Source organism: Mirounga angustirostris, unplaced genomic scaffold (genome assembly GCF_029215605.1).
Source record: "Mirounga angustirostris isolate CCGP_5_RB_7025 unplaced genomic scaffold, mMirAng1.0.hap1 SCAF_4, whole genome shotgun sequence".
Lineage (NCBI taxonomy): Eukaryota > Metazoa > Chordata > Mammalia > Carnivora > Phocidae > Mirounga > Mirounga angustirostris.
The window spans coordinates 175297968-175322508 of record NW_026991712.1 but is presented as its reverse complement, the minus strand read 5'-3'; the positions used below and the strand labels follow the sequence as shown (position 1 = coordinate 175322508).

General features: G+C 50.1%; 1 protein-coding gene across 3 annotated transcripts; it reads left to right on the top strand.

Moving 5' to 3' along the window:
• The first annotated feature begins 52 nt into the window (after positions 1 to 52).
• CDA (cytidine deaminase) lies at positions 53 to 24485 on the top strand. 3 transcript variants are annotated; one of them, XR_006794639.3, is made up of 6 exons: positions 53 to 305; positions 4447 to 4540; positions 12606 to 12717; positions 12840 to 12919; positions 18692 to 18749; positions 21555 to 21634. XR_006794639.3 is itself a non-coding variant. In XM_045898547.3 (4 exons), exons 1-4 carry the CDS (start codon positions 152 to 154, stop codon positions 21669 to 21671), a joined length of 441 nt encoding a protein of 146 aa, XP_045754503.1. In that variant the 5' UTR covers positions 53 to 151; the 3' UTR covers positions 21672 to 24485. The 3 variants fall into 3 exon arrangements, 2 of the variants coding, with proteins under 2 accessions (XP_045754503.1, XP_054369078.1); XM_045898547.3 differs by lacking the exons at positions 4447 to 4540; positions 12840 to 12919 and having other exon boundaries at positions 21555 to 24485; XM_054513103.2 differs by lacking the exons at positions 12840 to 12919; positions 21555 to 21634 and having other exon boundaries at positions 18692 to 18715.
• Positions 24486 to 24541: the final 56 nt, after the last annotated feature.

Genomic DNA, 24541 nt, shown 5'->3' with positions numbered 1-24541 from the left:
GGAGACCGGTCTCCCGGCCCCGCCCAGCGCCCCGCAGGGACACGCCCCAGGGGAGGTGCTAAGGTGGCCCGGGCCGGGCTGGGCTCCCGCGGGCAGGGCTCCCGCGGGCAGGGAGCTGGTGTCTGCGCGTCCGCCGCCCCGGGGGACCGACATGGCCCACGAGCGTCCCGCCAGCGCCCTGGAGCCCGAGCTCGTCCAGCGGTTGTTGCTCTCCTGCCGGGAGGCCAAGAAGTCCGCCTACTGCCCCTACAGTCACTTCCGCGTGGGGGCCGCGATCCTCACTCGGGACGGGAGGATCTTCTCCGGTAAGGGCGCCCCGTCCCCCTCGGCCGCAGCCCCCCGGCGGGAGGTCGCAGGAGGACGGGCGGGAGCCGGCAGAGCAGAGGGCAGCTCTGGCCGCTCGTGGCTGGGCCACCCCCCTAACGCTGGCACACACACCCCCCCCCGCCCCCGCCCTGCCTGCTGTCCCGGACCGTGGGGATGCAGGTGCTGCTCAGATGCGGCGACTTTTTAATTCTTAGAGGACTGGGAAGCCAGAGGTGGGGAGGCCATAACTCAAAGCTGGGAGGGACACGGCTGATACTTTGTGAGCGCCCCTCCGCGTGGCCCCCTGCGAAGGCTTCCACAGGTTTCATTAGCAAGTCCTCACCTCTCACCCACTCACCTCCTTGTTAGGCCCATTTTTAATAAAGAAACTGAGGCCCAGAGAGGTGACACGGGTTGCTCAAGGTCACACGGGGCGCTGGTGGTGGAACCCAGGGCTGGGGCCCCCAAACCCTGCATTCTTCCGATCACCTACTGGGCGAGGAAAGAAATTGAGGGACCCACGGCCAACAGCCGGTGACTTGTTAGCGGATTCCAACCTTGCAGAGGATCCTGGAGGAAAGAAGCTGAGAGAAGTTTGGGTGATCAGCAGTGAGTGCTGGCCTGGGGAGGGTGGGAACAGGACGGTGGGAACTGGAGTCAGCACTAATCTGTTCCTAAGCTCCTTTTCTTTGGTTTGTTAGTTTTCTAGAAAAGCTCACTTGAACAAAAGTTCAGACTTGTTTTTGCTAAGCTAAGAAGCATTCTCATTCAAAACAGTGGGGAACTTGGTGAGGAAGTGGCAGGGAAGCCACATGCCCCTCCCCACCACTGGGAGGGCAGATAAGAATTGGCACAGGGGGACAGATGGGGACACCCAGCCCTCCCGCCCAGAATCCACCTCTACTTGGCAGTGGTAGCTATTTAAAGAGACGGAGGTTCACACTGGACATCTAATTGGTGACCTCCAGTAGCCTGAGGCCAGTGGTGAGCCACTCGCCCCCACCTCTGCTCAGCTGTGAGTCTGGCTGGGGATCCTCCCCTTGTATGGTGCCCCTGGGCTCTCCTTGCTGATCATGTTACCTCTTGTCTTGGAGGTTCTGTCCCGTTTCACGAGTCGCCTGGGTCTTAAACCCCTTTCAGCAGAAGGAACCTTGAGTGAGTGCTAGTATGTGGAAGGATAGTGAAGAATGTTATCCACTAACCCTTATAACCCCTCAAGGCAGTTTGATATCACAGGGAAGGAAACTGAGGCTCACAGAAGCTAAATGCCCAAGATCACAGAGCTGAGATTCGGACCCAGAGTTCCCCTGACTCCAAGTCGGCTACTCTGTAGGTAATCAAGACTCTTTGTGTCTTGTGGGAATTCAGGCCTGGCCTGGTGGCTCAGATGACTATTAAACATTAACCACCGCCACGAACAACATTGCAGCCCACACTGTCCCGGGGCTCCAGGGGCTTGAATGTTGAATCAGCCATTGGCTCTTTCCAGTGCCTCCTTGCATGGATTCATTCATTCAACAAATATTTGCTGAGCACCATGACGTCCTAGGTAAAGTGCCAAGTACCAGAGATATCACAGCACAAATGACAGTCTCTGCCCCCAACAGAGGTCCCTCCTCTTACACAGGTCATGGTTTGAAAGGGAAGCCTCAACCAATGGCTGTAGGTGTGAATGAATGAGGTGAGCAGGAGTGTGGCCCATTTAAATTGCGGGGAAGAACCTGGTTGTGCAGTGGGGATTTAGGGAGGCCCTCTGGGTTGGGGTGAAGGCTCTGGACTTACAGTCTCCTGGGTTTGAATCCTGGTGCTGCTGTTCTACCAGTCGTGTGACCCTGGCCATGACCCTTCACCCTAATGTGTCTTACACGTTTGTACACTGAGGATCGTGCACCCACCTTTCTGAATGGCTGTGAATAGAGCTGATTTGCCCAGCCTGACATGGCACCAGGGTCCTTCAGGATAGTTGGTGCCTGTGCTGATCAGCCGTGGAATGTGAGCTCATGCCTATAAAATGAGTGGCACCGTTTCTGCCCACAGGAAGGATGCCATAAATGGTGGGAGCTTCTCTTTCTACTATTCATGGTTTTATTATATTATTACTATTTGGAGGCAGATTGTGGAGGACTTGTGAAGGCCACGCATTGACATTGAGATTTGATGAGGTAGAAAGGCAGGGAACCAGGAACGTTATTAAAAAGAAGAGTAACATGAAAATCGAATTCAAGGGCAATTAGTCTGACAGGTACTCAGGGAGTTCCAAGACAGAGGAAAGAGTGTCAGGGGGATGATGTCTGTCTTGTTTGCCGACCCGTCCACAGGGCCGGCACATTACCCAGCCTGTAATACGTCCTCAGTTAGTTTGTTGAATGCATGAACGAGTGACTTGGACTAGGACAGTGGCAGGTGGAACAGTGAGGAAGGAAAGACCTGAGAGAAACTGTATGGGACAAGTGGACTGGGCTTGGGGTGAGCAGTACTGGAATGAAGGAAAGGAATATGGTTCTAGATCTTCAGCCAGGGGAATGAGGAGGCACTGGTCAAGGTGGGGAGCTGAAGGCAGAGCTGGATGGTGCTGAGGACATCATGGGCAGGGACCAATAGCCACAGTGGATTGATCATTCGCTAAGCACTTGGTATGGAAGATCTCTTGTAATCTCACAGCCCCCACATGAAGGGAGACAGTGAGTGTCACATGCATTGGTCAGAGCACTTTCAGTTGTAAATGACAGAAACCAATCAAAACCATAATGGGCAAGGGTAGATCTTAACCCAGGGACAGCTGGATCCAGGAACTCAGATGTCACCATGCCCTTTATCCTTCTGGGTGTGTGTTTCTTTCTCTTATCCTGTAGATGGGCTTTCTCCAGGTATCAGGGAACATGAGTGCAGGCAGCCTCTGGTTCGCATTCTTACAGCCTCAAAAGCAGAGAGGCAAGAACTCCTCTACTAGCTAAAGATGGAAAAATTCTGGGGAAGGACCCTGATTGGTCCATCTCCAATCACATGCACATCTGAGCCAATCACTGTTGTCACGATAGAGTAGTGTGATTGGTCCAGCGGAGTCACACGCATTGTTCCCAGGGTGGGGTGGGGGGGGTCTGTTACCACAAGAAGGAGTGTGGAGGTGCCACTGCAAAAGCCAAACATACACTCTACAAATGAGGTAACTGAGGCCATGCTTTTTCTACTACCCCTCGCCGCAGGGTGCACGTGCAGAGGGGGACAGGGAGAGTGTCCTGGGAGAGGGGGACGAATGGAGGGCATTTACCAGAATCCCTGGATCTCCTGTAGATGGGAAGGGAGGACAGAGGGTAGTAAGGCAGGGCTGGGGGAGGAGGGGACCTAGAACAGTCAGAGGAAAGCTGACGGCATCATGGGGTGAATTAGAGACGATTAGGAGGCAGAGAGGGCGCAGCTGAATTTAGACACTGTGAGTTTGTAGTTTGGTGCGAGACAGGTCTGCTCAGTTCTGTGACTTTCTCCAGCTGCACCAAAGACCAGCCTCTGGAGTTTCCCTCCTTAGGGGCAGCAGGTGCCCCATTCAGTTCAAAAGTAAGTCTGACAGCCTCGCTGTCACAGTCTTGTAATACTGATCATATCCCCTTGACCCTGGCCAGGGTCTTGTGTCCCTCGAGGATGGGCCACCAGATGGTGATTCATCCGGACCGTTACCTTCTGTGATTGCTGCTGGAGAGCTGTGGAGGAGAGGGGGAGTCCACCGGGAAGAAAGTGCTGCAGAGGGAGAGGAGGTGGGGACACAGAAGAGAAGGGGCAGCAGGGGGGGTTGGCAGGGGTAGTGGGGTAGCCCAGGGCAGCCAGGGTTTGTGCAATGCCAGATGGGAGGTGGTGGAGGAGAGTCATGGAGACCACTCTTCGCTGGCACCACCCAAGGGAATGGTCAAATTTGTCCTTGGGTCAGGGGTCTATCTGCCTCACCCCCTCTCCCTAGAGGGACTTCAGCGCTCTATATGCTCCTTCACTATTTAGGGGGAAAGCCACTTTACTGGATCAGCTGTAATGAATTCTGGGAGGAACAAACCGCATTTCTAAAAAGACACTTAAAGATGTCCTGGTTAATCGCTGAATCCAGTTTGTCTTGGCTTTGACCTTTAAATCTGATCCTTCATTGTCTTCCCTCAGACCAGCCCCTGGCCTCCGATTCCCTCTCTGGGCTCCCCTTCTCCTCCAGGACCACTCTCCAAGCCACCAACCCCCCTCCCCAAAGCACCTCCAGGTGAGTCAAAGCAGGCAGCTCTAACTGGCTTCCTGTCCTTACAGCCTTCCTTACACCCACCGCACCCTGTCCTCCCACCCCCAGGCTCATCCACTAGGCCTCTCCACTGTCACTCAAAAGCAGCTGCTTACAAAGATGAGCTTCACTAAAACCCCTGGACGCTGTAGTTGAGTTCGAATATAATTCATATGTGTCACGGTGTGTTGCGTGTGCAGTGGGTAGGGAGGTAGGAACTCGGAAAGAGTGTAGTATTTCTTCAAGCACATGACCATGACATTTCTTTGGTTCAATGATTCTCTTTTTTTTTTTTTTTTTAAGATTTTATTTATTTATTTGACAGAGACACAGTGAGAGAGGGAACACAAGCAAGGGGAGCAGCAGAGGGAGGGGGAGAACAGGCTTCCCACGGAGCAGGGAGCCCGATGTAGGGCTCGATCCCAGGACCCTGGGATCATGACCTGAGCCAAAGGCAGCCTAACCATCTGAGCCACCCAGGTGCCCCCAGGTTCAGTGATTCTCAAATATGGTCCCAGACCTGTGGCCTCGGCACCTCCTGAGAACTTGCAAGAAATGCGAATTCTTGGGGTCTGACCCAGGCCTACTGAAGTAGAAACTCCAGGAGTACGGCTCGGAAATCCCTTTTAAGAAGCCATCCAGGGGCGCCTGGGTGGCTCAATCGTTAAGCGTCTGCCTTCGGCTCAGGCCATGATCCCAGGGTCCTGGAATTGAGCCCCACATTGGCTCCCTGCTCAGCGGGAAGTCTGCTTCTCCCTCTCCCACTCCGTCTGCTTGTGTTCCCTCTCTCTCTGTGTCTCTCTCTGTCAAATAAATAAATAAAATCTTTAAAAAAAAAAAAAAAAGAAGCCATCCAGAAGATGTTGACGCCCACAGGGTGAGTGAGAAGGACCACTCTAACTGTACTAAGATCCCTCAGGACAGAGTAGGCCCAGTGCTTTCGAGCATTGCCCTTTTCTCTGGGCGGCCAGGCCCCCATCACCTCCTTGTGAACTTCCTTCCTTGCTGATAGCTTGATAACCTCTGACCCTCGCCCTGCCGTAAGCACCAAACCACCTCTAAAACATGTCCTCACTGAAATGCCATAGAGAAAAAGGACAGTCCTTTGTCCCTGACAGGTCAGGATGTGAGTCCAGGCTCCCTGCCAGCAGCCTCAGCTTTTATCTTCTCTAAAATGGGGTCATATTAGTCTCTGCCCTACCGACTTGTTAAAGGGGTCAACAACATAATACAGATGGAGTGCCAGGCAGGTAAAAGAAGAACAATGAAAGAAAAGGATAAAAGAAAGCCGTTAGTAATATCTTACAGTTCTGGATCCCTAATTTGATACCATGCCAGCCCATGCATGCGTGTGTGTGTGTGTGTGTGTGTGTGTGTGTGTGTGTGTGTTTCAGAGCAAGCTAAGGCAACACGGGGGGGCATGGGGTTGGTTTGCCTGGATGGATGACGGCCTGTTTTCTGAGCTGAAGGAAGCAAAACAAAATTTTCTGGACTTTGAGGATCACAGTACGTGGCTAAGGGCTTTCTTCCTCTTTTTTTTTTTTCTCTTTTTTAATAAAACTAGGAAATTCCACTGGAACTTGCTAGAGGCCTCCAGTGAAGTTATTCCTTTGTATCTCAGAGATCTAGCACCGAAGTGGGAAATTCTGCTCATTGGATAAAAAGTAACTGAGAGCCTGGCTGGCCTTGTTGTTCCAGGCCCCGGGGCGTCCTGCAGCAGAGTCCCTGCCCTCAGGAAGTTACCCTGTGACGGAGGAATGAGACAATAAAGACATTTCTTCAGGAAAGTGTTCAGCGTGGTGACGAAAATTAAAGCAGGATAAATGGGGAGGCAAAAGTTGAGCTAGGGTGACCATGGCAGGCTTCTCTGAGGAGGGAGCATCTGAGCAGAGACAGGAGTAGGGTGAACCATATGCACACAGGGGAAAAGAGTTGCAGGCAATGGGAACAGCCAGTGCAAAGGCCATATGGCAGGAGGGTGCTTGGCACCCTGGGAGAACAGCTGAAAAGCCAGTGGGCCTGAAGAGCCAAAGGAGATGAAGCCCAGGAGATAGGCAGGTTGGGACCACTTCAAAGTGTCTGAAGGACAGAATCGGGGCCATTGTCACACCTTGTTTAGAAGGAGTAGGTGCTCAGTCACACAGTCCTACCACCACCAAAAGCTTGTTTTTGTTATTTTTTTTAATTTTATTTAAATTTAATTAATTAACATACAGTGTATTTTTAGTTTCAGCGGTAGAGTTCAGTGATTCATCAGTTGCACAGAACACCCAGAGCTCATTGCATCACCTGCCCTCCTTCATGCCCATCCCCCAGTTACTCCATCCGGCACCCACCACCCCTCCAGCCACCCTCCGTGTGTCCCCTAGATTTAAGAGTCTCTTACGGTTTGTCTCTCCCGGATTTCATCTTATTTTATTCCCACCGCCCAAACCTTGACTTTTGTGCAATTGATAACAGCAGCTGGCCACTGCTGAGGACTAGCTCCGTGCGGGGCTGTGTGCTAATCGGTCCACGTGCGAGATCTCGACTCACTGTCACCAGAGTCCTCTGAGGGAGGTGCTGCGGCTTTCACTTTATAAAGGATGAGACTGAGGCTTGAGGAGGTTTTAGTCTTTTTCCCAAATTCTTAGAGCCAGTAGGGCAAAGGGTCCCAGGGCAGAACAGAACCTTGGGGCTCTTTCTGCAAAGCCCCATTTGAGCAGTGGGCTCTGAGAGTGGGCTCTCTTCTAAAACAATCTCTCTTCCTTAACTGGCCCTTTGAAATTTTTAGACACAGTTAAGGAAGATTTCTCTATATGAGGCCATTCTGAACTTCAAATGCAGACACAGGCAATCGTCCTGAGGGAGGAGCCTTCTGCAAAACCCAAGATTTATGTGAATCACCTTTAACAGGGAGAGGGCCCCTGAGTCAGGGATGAGGCAGGGCTGGGGTGGTTGCCAGACAGGGAACGAAGTGGGGGGAATAAAGTGAGCAAGGATCTTACTCTGGGAGAGGCAAAAGTCAAATGCAGCCAGGCCAAAGTCAGCAAAGGTGGGCAGGGCAGGCAAGGACATGTTTAGAGGAAGTCATTTCGGGCGGGCACCAGGAACTTGGCCGGGGAGACTAGGTGGGGAGCAAGAGAGCCGTATTCATTCATTCATTTAACTTTCACTGACCCCGAGAGAGGCCCAGTTACCTGTTTCTAGTGACTCACATGTGAATGTGAACAAATGCTTGACCAAAGTCAAAAACGCTTGGTGTTCAATAAATGTCAACCATTACTTTCAGGGCTGCAACTCCACTGGTCGCTCCTTGTCCCATATCCCATATCCCAACTGTACTGACTTCTGTGTGGTTGTAAATGATAAATATGCATGCAAACTATTTTAGACAAAAGGAGGGTGTATTGGCTCCTAAAACTGTGGGAAGAGATGGTGTGTAGCTGGGCCTCAGGGGCACTGCGTGAGGCCAGACTCTTTTTTCTGGCCATCTCTCACATCATCTCCCATCCGTTCTTCTGAGTGTCCATTTCCCCTAACGGTCTCCTCTATAACGAATGGAAACCAGGCCAGCAACCGGGCCCAACCCCACACTCTCAGTCTCCTACAGGAACTGAAGTTCCTGCATAGAGAACTCTGGCTGGCTCAGTGTGGGTAAGGTGCCTGGCTCTGATGGGCCCAGTGAGTTAGGTGCTCAACTCTGATCGGCCCAGTGTGGGTCAGGCACTTATCCTTAGACCAATAAAAAGGTCATGTGAGACAAGATGGCAGCTCCCATTTGAATAGCGTGGGGGGTGGTTGTTGCAGGCCGTCTGTGACATCCATTCCTCTCCATCTGTTGGACATGAATGCCTGTGATCTTGAGAACCATGATGATAATTAATGGATCAAATGATTAACTGAAGCCATCCTAATGCGTCCATGTAAATAATGCACTGACAGAAAATTCTGTGGGGAAAATACATGAGGAAAAAATGACCAATTTCCAAATTTGACTATAGTAGGAACCAAATCCTGCATAATTACGTTAAAAAAAGGTGGGGGGAGTGCCATAGGTAAGGAACAGTCTCAGGTGATGAGACAAATAGAAACATAGTGACTCGAGCAAGATGGCTGCTTGCTTCTCTCATCTGACAGACCAGGGATGGGCTGGAGTCCTGGGCATATGGACTGTTCTGCTCTGCTGTGTTCTATAAGGCTGTTCAGGAGATCAGATTCCTTCTGTCTTGATGTCCTGCCATCCCTAGAGTGGTGTCTACATCCACGTGTTCAAAACCAGCACACGTCATCACATCCATGTTCCAGCCCCTGGGAAAGAGAAAGATGAAGTGGGGAGCAAGCAATGGCCCCATAAAAATGTCATCTGGAGGGGCGCCTGGGTGGCTCAGTTGGTTAAGCGACTGCCTTCGGCTCAGGTCATGGTCCTGGAGTCCTGGGATCGAGTCCCACATTGGGCTCCCAGCTCAGCAAGGAGCCTGCTTCTCCCTCTGACCCTCTCCCCTCTCACGCTGTTTCTCTCTCTCTCTAATAAATAAATAAAATAAAATCTTTAAAAAAAAAATGTCATCTGGAACTTGTACCCATCACTTCCACTCGTATCTTATTGGTTAAAACTACAAGACTACAGGAAGCTTCCAGGGAGGCTGGGAAATGTGGTCTCTTGCTTGGGTAGTCACATGCCCCGCTCAATTCCAGTGGCTTCTGTTGGGACAGTGAACCCTGGGAACAGTTAGTCTTTGCCACGGGACCCCCTGTGGCCTGTAAGGATCTGTGTACACCCTTCTTTCCACACATAGGGCCCACTTTCCACCTTCTTAAGAGAGGCAACCCAAAGTCCCACCCAATCACTGCATCCAGCTCTGAGAGTGGGATATCGGGGCTGTTCAGTCTCCTTCCTGAGGTGCGGATGTGATCCTGCTGGCCTAGTGGCCCAGAGTCTAAAAAGTAATCACCCACACCCCAGTTCTCACTCACTCCCACAATATTCAGTGTGGAGTAGGAGCAGGAAAGAGTAGGAAAGAATAACCATCATCAAATCTCCCGATAGGGGGCGCCTGGGTGGCTCAGTTGGTTAAGCGACTGCCTTCGGCTCAGGTCATGGTCCTGGAGTCCCGGGATCGAGTCCCACATCGGGCTCCCAGCTCAGCAAGGAGCCTGCTTCTCCCTCTGACCCTCCTCCCTCTCCTGCTCTCTGTCTCTCATTCTCTCTCTCTCAAATAAATAAATAAAATCTTTAAAAAAAAAAAAAAATCTCCCAATAGGAAAAGGGAAGAACAGGGAACACACAGCGGCCACCAATCCGTGCAGTTATCCATCCTGCAGGGCAAGAACTGTGAAGACTCCCTGGGACACACTCTATCTTCTCTTTCTGCTCTGCGGGTAACCCCCTGTCCACTCTCTACAGGGGCCCCAGGCTTTGCCCTCTGGGAGCTTCTTCCTTGACTATCCTAACCTCAGCCACACTTCTGAAGTGGGTTTTGGGGAGAATGCCCCTCCTTGGGGGCACATAGCTCTCTCAGCTCACTTCTGACGGTGGGGTTTTGGGGATCCAAGGGTTTCTTTCGGGATTAAACAATCACAGGATTTTACAGACCAGACTTTTGGCTTCTCTGGCTAGCCAATTCTATGAAAAACTTAGAAATCTTCTGGTTTATTTGCTTTATATGCTTTGTCATAGTTCTTAAGCCTGCCAACTCCCCTCCTTTAGCAACTGGCTTCCCTGCCTGGCCCATCCCTGCTGCGTCATTTTGATGGTGGCCACCTTGAGGCCCCAAAACAGTAGACTGAGTGAGAAGGTATCACCCTTCATCAGATCTTCCCCTTGGGGCTGATTCCCATTGCCAGGTCAAAAATCCTAATGGTAGGTAGCACAATCTGCTTCCCAGGTGGTGGTGGTGGTTTTTTTTTTTTTTAAGATTTTATTCATTTATTTGACACACAGAGAAGGAGAGAGCAAGCCCAAGCACAGGGAGTGGCAGGCAGGGCAGAAGCAGGCTCCCTGCTGAGCAAGGAGCCCCAAGCGGGGCTTGATCCCAGGACCCCGGGATCATGACCTGAGCCGAAGGCAGACGCTTAACCAACTGAGCCACCCAGGGGCCCCTCTGCTTCCCAGGTTATTGCAGGATGGAGCTTTACCAAATAATCTGCCACAGAGTAACAAGGGCCATCAGCTTTCCACAGGGCCATGTCTGTGTTTTCCCACTGACGTTGCCCAACTGCTAAGCCAAGGCCATGTATTTTATTTTATTATTATTTTTTAAGATTTTATTTATTTATTTGTCAGATAGCAAGAGAGAGAAAGCACAAGCAGGGGGAGTGTCAGGTAGAGGGAGAAGTAGGCAGAGGGAGAAGCAAGCTCCTGCTAAGCAAGGAGCCCGATGCAGGACTCGATCCCAGGACCCTGGGATCATGACCTGAGCCGAAGGCAGACACTTAACTGACTGAGCCACCCAGGTGTCCCAAGGCCATGTATTTTCGATGTTTTTTTGTCAAAGCTGCATTTCACTCTCAGTACCAGTTTCTCTATTAGTCAGGTCTAGGTTAAGCTGCTGTAACAAAAATCCCCAAACACAATGACTCCAACATGACAGAATTCTCTTTTATTCTCACATAACAACTCAGAGTAGGCAGTTATGCCAGGGCAAATAGGCGACTCGACTCCGCTGCATGAGTTGGACCAGGGTCCCAAGTGCTTTCTATCTTGTTGCTTCTCCATCCCTATGACCATAAACTACACAGCCAGAGCTGCCCCACCTCATCCCAGCCTGTAGAGCGTAAAAGAAAGGGAGCAAAGGACAATCCATCTCTTTACCAAAAATGTGACCCAGAAGTTTCCCACCTCACTTTGGGCCACATCCCGCTGACCAAAACTTCTATGCTACAGGGGAATCTGGGAAATAGGGTCTCTAGCTGAGCGGCCATGTGAGCAGCCATATTGGAATAGGGGTCACTTGTATTAAAGGAAGAAGGAGAGGGGCACCTGGGTGGCTCAGTCGGTTAAGGGTCTGCCTTCAGGTCATGATCTCCAGGTCCTGAGATTGAGCCCCACGTCGGGCCCCCTGCTCAGCGGGGAGTCTGCTGCTCCTTCTCCCTCTGCCCCCCCAATTGTGTGTGCTCGCTCTAACAAAAAAAATTTTTTTAAGGAAGCTCTCTCAAATAAATAAATAAAATCTTAAAAAAAAAAAAGGGAGAAGATAAATCCTGGAGAACAATTGATATCTCTGCCTCAAGGAGAAAGGCAAGCTATGAAGAGTGACGCAGACCACATCCCAACAGTAAGGGGGAATCCCACCTTCTGTGGCGATTACCCCCCGAAAATGGAGTTTCTTAGCCAATCTGGCTGTGCCAGTGTTTTGTGTCCTGGGAACAGGCTTTGCCCATTGTCCCCCAGGGACGTTCCTGGGAGGGACACTGAGGACGACTCCCTGACGGTGGGCTATGCCACCCTATAGCAGCCCGCCTCTCATGGGAGGGCTGGGATTGCCTGAAGGCTTGTGCAATCACAGACACCTTTTGCAAAACTTGGGAGTTCTTGTTGGTTAGTTTGTTGGTTTTGACAGTTGTTTTGCAACACGACTCAGATAGAATTCAGTTGAACTCTGATAGTTGGTAAACACCACCGAAAATTTTGCCCAGGCCCAGTTGTTGAACCTTCTTGAACTCTGATAGTTGGTAAACACCACCGAAAATTTTGCCCAGGCCCAGTTGTTGAACCTTCTGTCTCTTAGATCCAGGCTAGGGGGCTCTGCTCATCCTCTTAAGCCTCGGCATCTCCCTTGGCCCTTGGCCTTTGCTGGGGAGAGGGGGCTGGGTTCATCTGTTCTGCTCTGCTGCCCCTGCACCCAGGCTGTGCTTCCAAGACGGAGGCATTGGGTGAGTGACAAGGGTGGGAGTTTTGGGAAGGGCCACAGCGGCAGTGGGTCATGGAGTCTCCCAGTGCTTCCTGTCAAATTGCCCTCTCTGAGTAACAGGGTTCTCCCTGTGCTGGAATGGGGCAAGCCCCTTCCTCAACACCTGCCACAGGATGTGGTTCTGCTGGAAATACCACTGGGTTCTCCTCTCTTCCCAGGGTGCAACGTAGAAAACATCTGCTACCCTCTGGGCGTCTGTGCGGAGCGGACCGCGATTCAGAAGGCCATCTCAGAAGGACACAGAGAGTTCAGGGCAATTGCTATCTCCAGGTAAGGGCTGGGGAAGGCAGGTTGCAGCTGTATTCATCCATCTGTTCAGCCAACACTCACCACACGTGTTATTCATCTGTTCATTCATCTAACACATTTATTCTGTACTTCCTGTGTGCCAGGCACTGTCAGGCTTGGCTGAATGCTGAGGAAAAGAGACAAATCAGAAGTGGACTCTGCCCTCACTGAGCCCACAGAGCAGGTAAACAACCAAGGCACCTCTAACTCAGGGGCAGGTGTGGTTTTGGTTCTAACAACAGCACAAACTACAACAGGATGCCTATAAGATACAACGGAAAGGCAGCATAGAAACCTAAAGCTGGGGGGACCTAAAAATCGCCTGGCATAGACTCCCTGGGCACTACCCCATTTTATAGATGAAGAAACTGAGGCCCAGAAAGGTTGAGCAACTTCCCTGGGAATTCATGGCAAAGCTTACCAACCTAGATCTCTGGAGTCTCACTCTGGGCTCATTCTATGACACCATGCTGTGCCAGGAAATCAAACACCCTTCCCCACTCTCGTTGAGCTGCCTCTGGGATTCCTCACTGTGAGAGGTTGTGACTACACTTGGCATCGCCCACCTCTTAAGTGCAAAGAAGCCGGCTATAAAGACAAGCTGGTGGGGTGACAACCAGGTAAACCTTGGTTACGGTTCACACTAATCAGATTCCAGGCTGTGTCCTGGCTGAACAAAAGCATCCATCAACTCTCTTTACCTGCCCCAACATACATATCCAAGTTCCCACATGTGGACCCTCACAGGACACTCACTGAGTTCTTGTTGGGCCTGGACCCAGGCTCAGTGGCGTCGGGATTTGAGCACGTGAGTGGGCTATTTTACTAATTTGGACCCTGTTATACGTCCAATTTAATGGTGAACTGCTCTTGTGTGTACCTTTGCACTGTCTGAGAGAGAGTTCTCTTTTTATTATTTTTAAAGATTTTATTATTTATTTATAAGAGAGAGAGAGTGCAAGTTGGGGGAGGGACAGAGGAAGAGGGAGAGAGAATCTCAAGCAGACTTTCTGCTGAGCTTAAAGCCCCATGCGGGGCTCGATCTCATGACCCTGAGATCATGACCTGAGCCGAAGTCAAGATTCCAGGATGCTTAACCCACGCAGACCCTCAGGCACCCCTGAGAGAGTTTTCTTGGCAGATTAATGGTGCAGGGAGAATGCCACAGGAAACGTTTCAACTACGCATCGAGCTACTGCATGGCTGACAAAGCCTTGCTCTTTCAGGACCTCCGGGTGCCTGGGTTACGGATGGGGAGCGCACTGCCCCTCCCTCGTGGTGATGCTGCAGGGCCTTGAGGGCAGAAATACTGGCAGCAGTAATGTGGGGGCCTGACCTAGCGCGACTCCCTGCAAGGGCTGGGTGATAGAAGCATGTTTTTAAAGATCCTAAACTTCGCCTCAGTCTGGTCCCGAAGTGGACCAGGTTATTGAGGGCTATTTTCCTGAGCGACTAGAGCCAAGGGGCGCTAACGGAGAAGGGCCCAGCTTCCCAGAGCCCTCCCTTGTCACGAGGGTCTGTCCTGGCTCCCCTTCGGCTTCGGGAGGAATAAATGAGGCCATGCTGAGAACATTTTGTGCAGATGAGCAGAGCCCAGGATGTGGATTACACTTAATTTAAAAGTGGGGCAGGGGGAAATAAATCAAATACAAAGCTGATCCAAGAAAATAATATTCTGGGTGAAAAAGAGGCCAAAGTCAACAAAAAGATAATGGCATGGTAGCTTTGCTCTGTTTAGAATGTTCTAAATGAAAGGCTTTTTCTCCTGGTCATTATCTACTTTTTTTTTTTCTTTAAAGATTTTATTTATTTATTTGAGAGAGAGAGAATGAGAGAGAGCACATGAGAGGGGGGAGGGTCAGAGGGAGAAGCAGACTCCCTGCCGAGCAGGGAGCCCGATGCGGGACTCGATCCCGGGACTCCAGGATCATGACCTGAGCCGAAGGCAGTCGCTTAACCAACTGAGCCACCCAGCCCTCATTATCTACTTTTAAGAAGGAGTGGGTATTGGGCGCCTGGGTGGCTCAGTTGGTTAAGCGACTGCTTTCGGCTCAGGTCATGATCCTGGAGTCCCTGGATCGAGTCCCGCATCGGGCTCCCTGCTCGGCAGGGAGTCTGCTTCTCCCTCTGACCCTCCCCCCTCTCATGTGCTCTCTCTCATTCTCTCTCTCTCAAATAAATAAATAAAATCTTTAAAGAAAAAAAAAAGGAGTGGGTATTGCTAGCGGTGATTAGCAAATGTCCTTATTTACATAAAACCTGCATTTTTCTAGCGCCAACTGCTCTGCTCCGCGGGTCCACCCTGCACCCGCGTCCCTGGCCAGCAACACAGCCATTACCGCACTAATGACTTGTTAAATTGGGAGGTGGGTTTACAGGATGAGTGGAAAGTGCCAGCTCCCTTGTTAACACTGATGGGTGGGAACAGTTTCAGGGAGCCCCTTCGAGATCTCCAGGATGCAGTGTGGAGCCCAGGATGGGGTTTTGCTAACAGGGAGCTAAGCTTGTCCCGGGAAGGGCGGGGTGGGCAGTGTAGGCATCAAAGGCGATCGGTTTCCAGCCCATTGTTCTGATGAGGATGGTCCTAGCGTGTGAGCAGAATCAGCACAGAGCACAGAAACTGTCGGTCCCAGCACAAGGCAGGAGAGGTAGATGTCCTGCTGTACCCAGTGCATTCTGGGACGCGTCTTCTCCCAAGCTTTTGATTCTTCCTCCCGGTGGGAAAGTTGAGTAATGGTTAAAAACCCTGGCTCCAGGGTTAGTGAGACCTGGTTTCGAATCCTGCGCCACCATTGCCCGAGGATCTGAGCTTGGCTTTTCGTCCATAGCAGTCCATAGCACGGAAGAGAGTAACACCTACCCTCTGGGCTGTTGTGAGGATGCAGGAAGTGATTTCTATACAGGTCATGGCGCAGAGTATGCAACAAATTAAAACTTGTTTTAACCTTATCCTTATTACTTTTGCAAATTGCAAAACTACCAAAGGCAGAGTCCACAGATCCTGGGTTGATCCTGGTCCTGCCACTTAGTAGCTCGGTGACCTTGGGCAGGTCATGTCATCTTTCACAACCTATAACCTGAGGATGATAAGAGTACCTACATAGCCCCTACCTTATGGGGTTGTTAGGGGATTAAATGAGTCCATTGCCCTAAGGTCCTCAGCATGGTGCCCGGCACAGAGAAGTGCAATGTAAGGGTAAACCAGCACCTTCATCAGGCTATGCAGCCTAGAAGGGATTTCTTGTGACTTTTGAAGCCTGAGCCAAATCCAACTTTCCGGTGGAATGCATGTTCACCCCACCCCCTTGAAGACCCTAATGCAGGTCACCTTGTCCAGGGAACTGTCCTTTGGGCAGTTGGCCATGCATATCACAAGATTGAGAAAGAAGTGGTGAGCTTGGCAGGAGCCAGGTATACAGGGCCTTACAGGTCATGGAAGGGAGGTTGAATTTCACTCAGAGCACCTCTACCATGGTCTTTTTTTTTTTTTTGGTAAAGATTTATTTATTTATTTGGGGGGGTGAGGCAGAGGCAGAGGGAGAGGGAGAAGGAGAGGGGGAGAATCTGAAGCAGACTACCCACTGAGTATGGAATCTGACATGGGGCTTGATCCCTGGGCCCAAATCAAGAGTCAGACGCTTAACCGACTGAACCACTTAGGTGCCCCCAATCCTCTCCCATGGTCTTAACCACAGCCAGCCTGTACTGGAGCATTAACATGCAGACTTCATCTCCCCTTCCAGGCAGTAGATCCCTGAAGGCAGAGATTCTCTGATTGGTCCTTGTCACTCCTTTCCCGTGCCTGCCTGGCATGGGTCAACATGTGTAGAAAAAAGTAAAAAATAAAACAGATTCTAGCCTCCAAAGAGCTTATGGAAGGCTCTGGCTACAGCACCTGTCACCTGGTAATCATACGGGTTAATTTGGCTCAGTGTGCATCCTAGGGCACAGGTCCCCACCTTCTCACGTCCCTGTGGGCTTTTGTTCTGAAGCTGGGAGCATGCTCAGAAAGGACCCACCTTTCCATGGAGCAGAACCTTTTCTTTGGAACCCCGCATATAAAAGGGAGTTATGAGGATTCAATAAAATAACACACCATCACTGTCTCTCCCCTCAACTGCTTTATGCAATTCATACCATCTGTGTCTATCTCCACTTGATGCATCGTTGGCTGGTTGGTTGGTTGGTTGGTTGGTTGGTTGGTTGGTTGGTTGGTTGGTTGATTGATTATCTGGCTCCTCTCACTAGTCAAAAACTCTGGAGTGCAATGAGTTTTCTGTTTTGCTCATTGCTGTATCCTCAGCACCAACAGTGCCTGGCATAATGCACCAATAAATATTTGTCAATTAAAACGAGATAATTCATTTAAGTGCTTTGCAGGATGCCTGGAACCTTCCAGGCACATATTAAATAATATGATAATCATTGCCAACATATATATGATAAGTTAATTTTAAATTATTATGTATAAGTTATATGCAATAAACTTATGTATAAGTTATATGCAATAAATCTGTATATGATGAGATACTAAAATCAAGACCGAGCTGATTTGTGTAAAGGAATAAGGGCCCAGTAGGACAGGCAGTACTGATATGTGTCTGACACGCTGAAGTTTTTAAAGCCCTTTGCACACTTTACCTCATTTTATCTTCTAACATTCCTGCAAGGTCGGTAACATGATTCCCTACATTTTACAGGCAAAGCATTGGATGGGTTAAAGTGACTTGGTTAAAGTCACACATGGTTAGCAAAATGAGGAGCTGACCAAAAACCAGAATTGAAGTCCTGTGTTCTTGCAGAGATCTCCCAGAGCTGTGGGTCTAGAAGAGCAAGGACGATGGTGGCGGCGGGCATAACTGCTGGTGCTCCAGCAGCCTTGGTGGTCCCTACTGTTGGTTTGGTTTTTTTGTTGTTGTTGTTAAGATTTTATTTATTTATTTGACAGAGAGAGACACAGGGGCGCGGGGGGGGGGGGAGGGGGGGCGGGGTCTCGATCCCAGTTCCCCTGCGAACATGACCCGAGCTGAAGGCAGATGCTTAACGACTGAGCCACCCAGGTGCCCCCTGGTGGTTCCTACTGTTAAATTCACCTTTGAACGCCATCCCTCACCCTGCTCAAAGCTGGAGGACTGCCTGTGGGTGCCTCCATTCTGAGAGGCAAACCCTTGGCTGTAAGCATCTCTTCTCTAGACTTCTCAGATGCAAGGAGCCTGTTTTTCTCTTTGACTCACATGTCTTATTTTTTCATGCCACAGGGCCTTTGCACATACTATTTCCCTTGCCTGCAGCACAGAAAAAACACGGGGCTTCAGTCTAGCACCTGTTAGTTACTTCATTTCACTGAACCTGTTTTCTTGCAGATAAAATGGTCATTCTGACACTCAGGTTGCACTGAGACTTTAAAGAAATAATGGATATCGTGTGCCTGGTACAGATCTTGGCACACAGTAGCTGCTCACTAATGGTGACTTAGGAACTCTATGCTTCCTCCAAGGACAGGACCAAATGCCATCTCCTCCACAAAATACTCTCTTCTGTTCCTCAGTCAGGGATTGTCTCCTCGTACTGTACGTTCTAATTGCATTTTGTTTAAAATGATAACTCATCTAGTTGTCTACTTGTCCACTGGGCTGAGCAAACTCCTGAAGGCCAGAGACATATTCCTCTTAACCTATGAATCCCTGGAGTGTGGGTGACAGTAAGTGCTCGCTAAACATTTCCCGAACGCACTGATGAAAACGACACGCCTCCCCGTGGCCTTGCCCCTTGGAAGTGTGGAGAGCCACCTTGGGTTTCTTCTGAGCCTCTGTGACACCATGTGTCTGTGAATCGGAAACTGCCTGGTGGGGTTTGACTTCATCTGGAACTGGGCAGGGACTCAGGGCCTGAATCTCAGCAACTGTCCTCATGCCTCAGGAGAGACTGATCCACGTTCGATGCTCTGTCTCCACAGTGACCTGCAAGATGACTTTATCTCACCCTGCGGAGCCTGCAGGCAAGTCATGAGAGAGGTAAGCACCTTGCCTTTCTGGAAAAGGTAAACCAGGTGCCTCCCTGCCATCCCAGGCCGTGGGAGCAAAGCCAGGCTGCCAGCCAGGACACATAGCTACTGTCCTGCGTGCCCCGTTGGCTGACATCTAAGCCTGCCCAAGCTTGCATGAATCACTAGAAATTATTCTTTCCTACAGCAGCTCCTGGAGTGAGTGTCTACCGTGTGCTGGGCACTGAGCTAGCGCTGGGGAGACAGCAGTGAACAGACAAGCCAGGCCTTGTCCTCATAGTTCACAGTCTAGTACAACAGACAGACAACAAGCAAGGAGCAAAATAAACAGAGTTTCGGAGAGTGCTGAGGGCTATGGAGAAAAGAGTGCAGAAAAAGGAGTCAGAGGTCAACAAACTTTGGTCTAGGGCAAATCCAGCTGCACCTCCTTACTTTTGTAAATAAAGTTTTATTGGCACACAGCCATGCCCATTCCTTCACATTTTGTCTATAGGCGCTTTGGCCCTAGGACAGCAGAGCTGAACAGTTATAACGAAGCCCTGTGGCCTGAAGAGCCTAAAATAGTTCCTACCTGGCCCTTTTCAGAAAAATAGTTTACCAACCGCTGCTTTAGGTGGCCAGGAAAGGCCTGGCTTTGAGGATGACATTGGAGCAGAGATATAAATAATAAAAAATGAGGCAGACAAAGGTCTAGAGGAGATTTCCAGGCAAAGGGACCAACATGTTTAATGCCCATACACTTGGTGAGTTTGATTAAGTTGTAAGGGGGCCAAAGAGAATGGAACACAGTGAATAAGGGGGAGAAATGACGGGACAGGTCCTTATAGGCCATGGGACAGAGGGTACCTTGTGTTCCAAGAACAAAGGGAGCTGAATTGTACCCTTAAAAATGGTTAAAAGCGGATTCGATGAGTTCTTAATCTGGACTCAGTGGTAAGTGTTTTGTGCATGTATGTACATTTTGGGGAGGGGAGTGTCAGCTTTCACAGACTAAGAGGTCTGTGTCCTCCAGAGTCCCCAAAAGGTTAAAGCCACCAGCCTGGAGAGTCCCACAGGCCCTTGAGTTTCAATATGACATCATCAGCCCTTCTAAATACGGCATCTCAGTTCATCTCCACCCCAGCCTACCAGGGAAGTGGGGGGTCGTTACCCCCACTTCCCAGAGAAGTAAAATGAACTGCCAAAGGACAAGCAGCCAGATGGTAGCAAGCTGAGGTTCATGGTCCGTTCAGGCTGACTGCTCCTCATGGCCGCTTCCCTGCCTTTATGGGTCTAGAAAGGAGACCAAGGCTCTTCGGCCCTAGAGGAGATATAATGGTGTTTTGCAGAATAGGAGTGGCTGGTTTCCTGGAGGCTTCTGCTTTTGGCATTGTTTATATCCGGGGGAGGGGGAAGTCCTCTCATTTGCTTTTGTGCTCTGGGGTTTCAAAGCATCTGTGGAACATGCAGACAGCTCCGTTGTTTTTCTGCTTCTTGCCAGGCCTGCAAACCAGACACAGTTAGCAGAACGGGGTTCCCCAATTCAGATGCAAATGCCACCATAAAGGCACTGAATTCACTGTATGGGCCCATCTCGAGTTAGAGGGGCAGGAATGGTTGCCCAGCACCTTGTCATGTCCAAGGCCAAGTAAGGAGACCACATCAGGGTGCCAACTCCCTGGCTCCGGAGGCCCCAGCTTGGGCCAATTGCTCATTGCTGTTTTCCCCAAACAGATCAGATGTTGGCAAACGAGAGAAGGTGAATGAAAAAGCTGAAGGAGGGAGAGGCAAAACTGGAACCAAAACGCAAATAACGAGAGACGAAGCTTGGGGGCTGGGGACCTGGCACTCAGACTCACCACCACTCAGATTTCATCCATACCCTCAGGCAGAGTCTGCCAAGCAGAAAAGTCTCCTTCCTTAAAGCATTAGTTAAAAAAAAAAAAAAAAAATCCAGAGACTGATGGTGCCCGGTAATAATGTGGTGATTCAGACAGAAGCGTGGAAGGCCAGCAGGCTGCAAACCTGAGCAGTCACCACCGGTCAGTAAGAACGGCTTCCATTAACTGAGCACCAGCTATGTGCCAGGCACTGCACACAGGTGCCTTCTGTCCATCATAGCACATGGCTGGGCAGAACCCCGGTTTGCCAACCCCAGCTCTGGGGCTCTGCATCACGCACAGCTGTCTTGCGGCCTGGTACATCTTCTAAAGTCATTTCACACTTCAAGACGCTGAGCCCCAGAGAGTCAAATCGTTTGCCCAAGATCAAACACCAAGCAAGTTTTAGCTCGTGAGAGTGGAAGAGAAAAATAGGGAGACAGATCTGGGCTAAAATTTCTTTTTTGCCGGCTTTGCCCTCTTAAGCCTAAACTGGGGGTAATGATAGCACGTATCTCAAAGGGCAGGGAGTAAAATCATGCATGGGCAATACGTGGTGTGTAGTGAGGCGGGCGTGTACCTGCTCATGCTTGGGAGGAGTGGAGGAGGTGCTGGAAGGAAGCAGGGTTTTAGTTGTTTTTGTCACAGCAGGAGGAGGTCTGGCCCTGGGGGTTAGATACTGTTCCTATAAGGCCCCGGGTAGGTCTCATCACAGAAGAGAGTGCTTACTGCCCATTCACAAAGTGCTGAGCGCTGTGCTAATTGCTCGACGGCATTCTTGTATTGGCTGTGTCCTCAAGCTCGCTGGGCCAGGTATGATTATTGTCATCCCCACTTTACAGATGAGCAAACTGAGGCACAGAGAGGACCATTAGATAGCGCCAGACTCAAATCCAGGTCATTCCTAACTCCTCCATCACGCTGCCTCCCTCACGCTGGCTTTGCTTCTCTTCCAGTTTGGCACCAACTGGTCCGTCTACATGACCAAGCCGGATGGCACCTATGTTGTCAGGACAGTCCTGGAGCTGCTTCCTGTCCCCTTTGGGTCCGTAGGCTGGCGTAAGATCCAGTGAAGGTCGGAAAAGGCCCACTGCATGGAAGAGCCTGGTTTTCCACGTGTGCTTAAGGGGACAGCTGCCCGGAGAACTGCACGAAGATGTTCTCACAGACCTGGGGACATCTGCCAAATGGGCAGGGCTGGGCAGAGATGGCTTTTCCAAATTACACTCGAGCATGGCGATCTTCACTGAAGCGATAAAAGGTTTCATTCCGTCCTGGGCCATCATCCCTCCTGGCAGCCCACCTTGTCCTTCCCGGGACAGGAGCACCCATCCCTTCCTTTCCTTCCTGCAGGCCCTCTGTAAAATTCCAGCCAAGTCTGGACCACTTCCCCATCAGCCTTCCCAAGGTTCTATCCTGTTCTGAGCAACTTTTCTAATTATAGACATCACAGAACATCCGGATTTGGGAGTGTGCATTTTGCTCTGTCTCTATCATTGTTCACAACTCTAAGAATGACAGGGTGATTTGTCTTTAGAGAAAGACCTGGACACTTTCTGCTAGGAGAAAGTGGAACCACGTACCTTTTGGTATGGAGAGCTGAGTTTTTAGGTGTCTTGCTCCTGCAGGTGGGAGGCCCCTCTGGATGGGGTCAAACTGCCGGTGGCCATTTCTAGAGTTTGTTTTGGGCTTAGGGTAGACCTGAGCACTGGATGCTGTCCACCTCTCCACAATTATATCTGAGAGATTCCAAAGTATAAAGAAAGGGGAAAGGCAGGAGTTTGTCTAGACAGGGTAAAAAATGTATCTCTGAAGACCGACCGTGAGCCGAGTACTTTCGCGTGGATTCTTTTTATTTAAAGTGCCCAGCAGCTCAGTGAAGTGGGTGTCTCCCCCTTCTTACAGATGAGGGCACTGGACTTCAGAGAGGTTGAGTGACTTGCTCTAGGACTGTGGCAAAGCTCAGACCCGAACCCACTGTGGTCTAGAAACTGCGTGATTTTTGCCATGAGCTGTGCTAAGATGTGTAACACATACAAAACCTTACATGAATCCTCACTCATCAAGCTCAAAGTACATTGTCCTCATTTTACCAATGAGCTGATCGAAGCTCAGAGAGGTCAAGTCACTTGCCCAAAGTCACACAGCTAAGATGTAGCAGAGCTGGAATTGGAATCAGGTCTGTTTGATTCCAAGGGGTTTTGTTTTTGTTTTTGTTTTTCCCATTCTCCTGTAGCTGATGTTTGGCTGCCTTTATATCTTTTACACGGCAGATACTGCAAAGTGAAAGATATATAAGAAATAGTCTCTGCCCTTGAGGAGCTAACTCACAGTCTGACAGGAAGAGAGGTGTAAACAGGTCAAGTGCACAGAAATATACACTGTGACCCAGGCAAGTACGAAGTGCAAGGTGGGCACAGTGGAGGTGCCATGCTGCCTTCTAGGGTGTGAGGAGAGTCAGGAAGGGGACTGTTTCATTGATGCATTGGTTATCAAACATGGTCCGTCTGTCTGTCTGCCTCTCTCACGCACACACACAATTAGGAAGGTGAGGACTGAATAAGGGAAGGAGCCAGGCTGGCCCTCTAAAACAAGCCAGTGGCTTTGGGTGTCCTCCCTGGAAGTTGGCCTTGGGACCAGCCTCACTGTTTGGGGTAAAAAGAGAGCATAGATTTCCTCTTTCCTAGGCAAACAAGTTGCTGGGGACATAGGAAGTGGACAGGTAAGTCACCCCTTCCCTGTGAGTCCTTTCTACTCAGATCCAGAGCACACGCAGGTGTTGCTGTCTGGCTTTTCCACAACACACCCAGACCTCCCTGCCACCATCTTGGGAAGCAGGAAGGGGGGTGGTCCCAGCATCGCTGCACAGAACAGAAGTCGACTCTGCCTTTCTTTAGAAATGGTCGATGAGGGCGCCTGGGTGGCTCAGTTGGTTAAGCGACTGCCTTCGGCTCAGGTCATGATCCTGGAGTCCCGGGATCGAGTCCCAGGTCGGGCTCCCTGCTCGGCAGGGAGTCTGCCTCTCTCTCTGACCCTCCCCCCTCTCATGCTCTCTATCTCATTCTCTCTCTCAAATAAATAAATAAAATCTTTAAAAAAAAAAAGAAATGGTCGATGGGCTTCTCAACGAAGTGGGATGGGGAAAGAAAAAGGTTGAAAGAAAATGCACCAAGATGTTAATTAACATCACTTAAAATTCTGGTCGATGGGAATCTCAATTAGTGATTTGTTTTCTTTGTACATATCTGAATTTTTTAAATTTCCAAAATGTTTTTAAAAACTAACAAGAAAAAGGGGTGCCTGGGTGGCTCAGATGGTTAAGCGTCTGCCTTCGGCTCAGGTCGTGATCCCGGGGTCCTGGGATCGAGCCCCACATCAGGCTCCTGGCTCGGCTGGGAGTCTGCTTCTTCCTCTCCCTCCGCCTCTCCCACTGCTCATGCTCTCTCTCTCTCTCTGTATCTCTGTGTCCCAAATGAATAAAAAAAAAAAAAATCTTAAAAAAAAAAAAAACAAGAAAAAAAATGAGAGAGCACAATGGGTTTCAACTTTCAGACAGCCTCCTAACTGTGTGGCTTTGGGCAAGTTGTTTGATTACTCTTGGGACTCGATTTCCTCATCTACAAGACAAGGAGATGATAGTGTCCACCCCATAGAATTGTTGTGCCGATTGAATGAAATCATGAGCCCAGTGGTGGACCCTCAGTAAGCTCTTTTGATAAAATCAGTCATTACTTTTATTAAAGGTGACAAAAGTTGGCCTTTGGAGGATGTGATTTGATTTTTACCAACAAGCCCATCTATCCATTCCTTTAACAATTACTGATCTGATGCCTACTGTGTTCTAGGGCTGGAGCCAGACCCTGGGAACACAGCGGTGAATAAGACAGGTAAAATTCCTGCCCACACAGAGCCCTCAGTCTACCTGTGGGAAAATGAGATCTGA

Coding starts and splice junctions, on each gene's coding strand:
- CDA (XM_045898547.3), top strand. CDS start 152: ATGGCCCACGAGCGTCCCGCCAGCGCCCTGGAGCCCGAGCTCGTCCAG. Junction 12,718..18,691: donor AGGGCAATTGCTATCTCCAG/GTAAGGGCTGGG, acceptor CTGTCTCCACAG/TGACCTGCAAGATGACTTTA. Junction 18,750..21,554: donor GCAGGCAAGTCATGAGAGAG/GTAAGCACCTTG, acceptor CTTCTCTTCCAG/TTTGGCACCAACTGGTCCGT.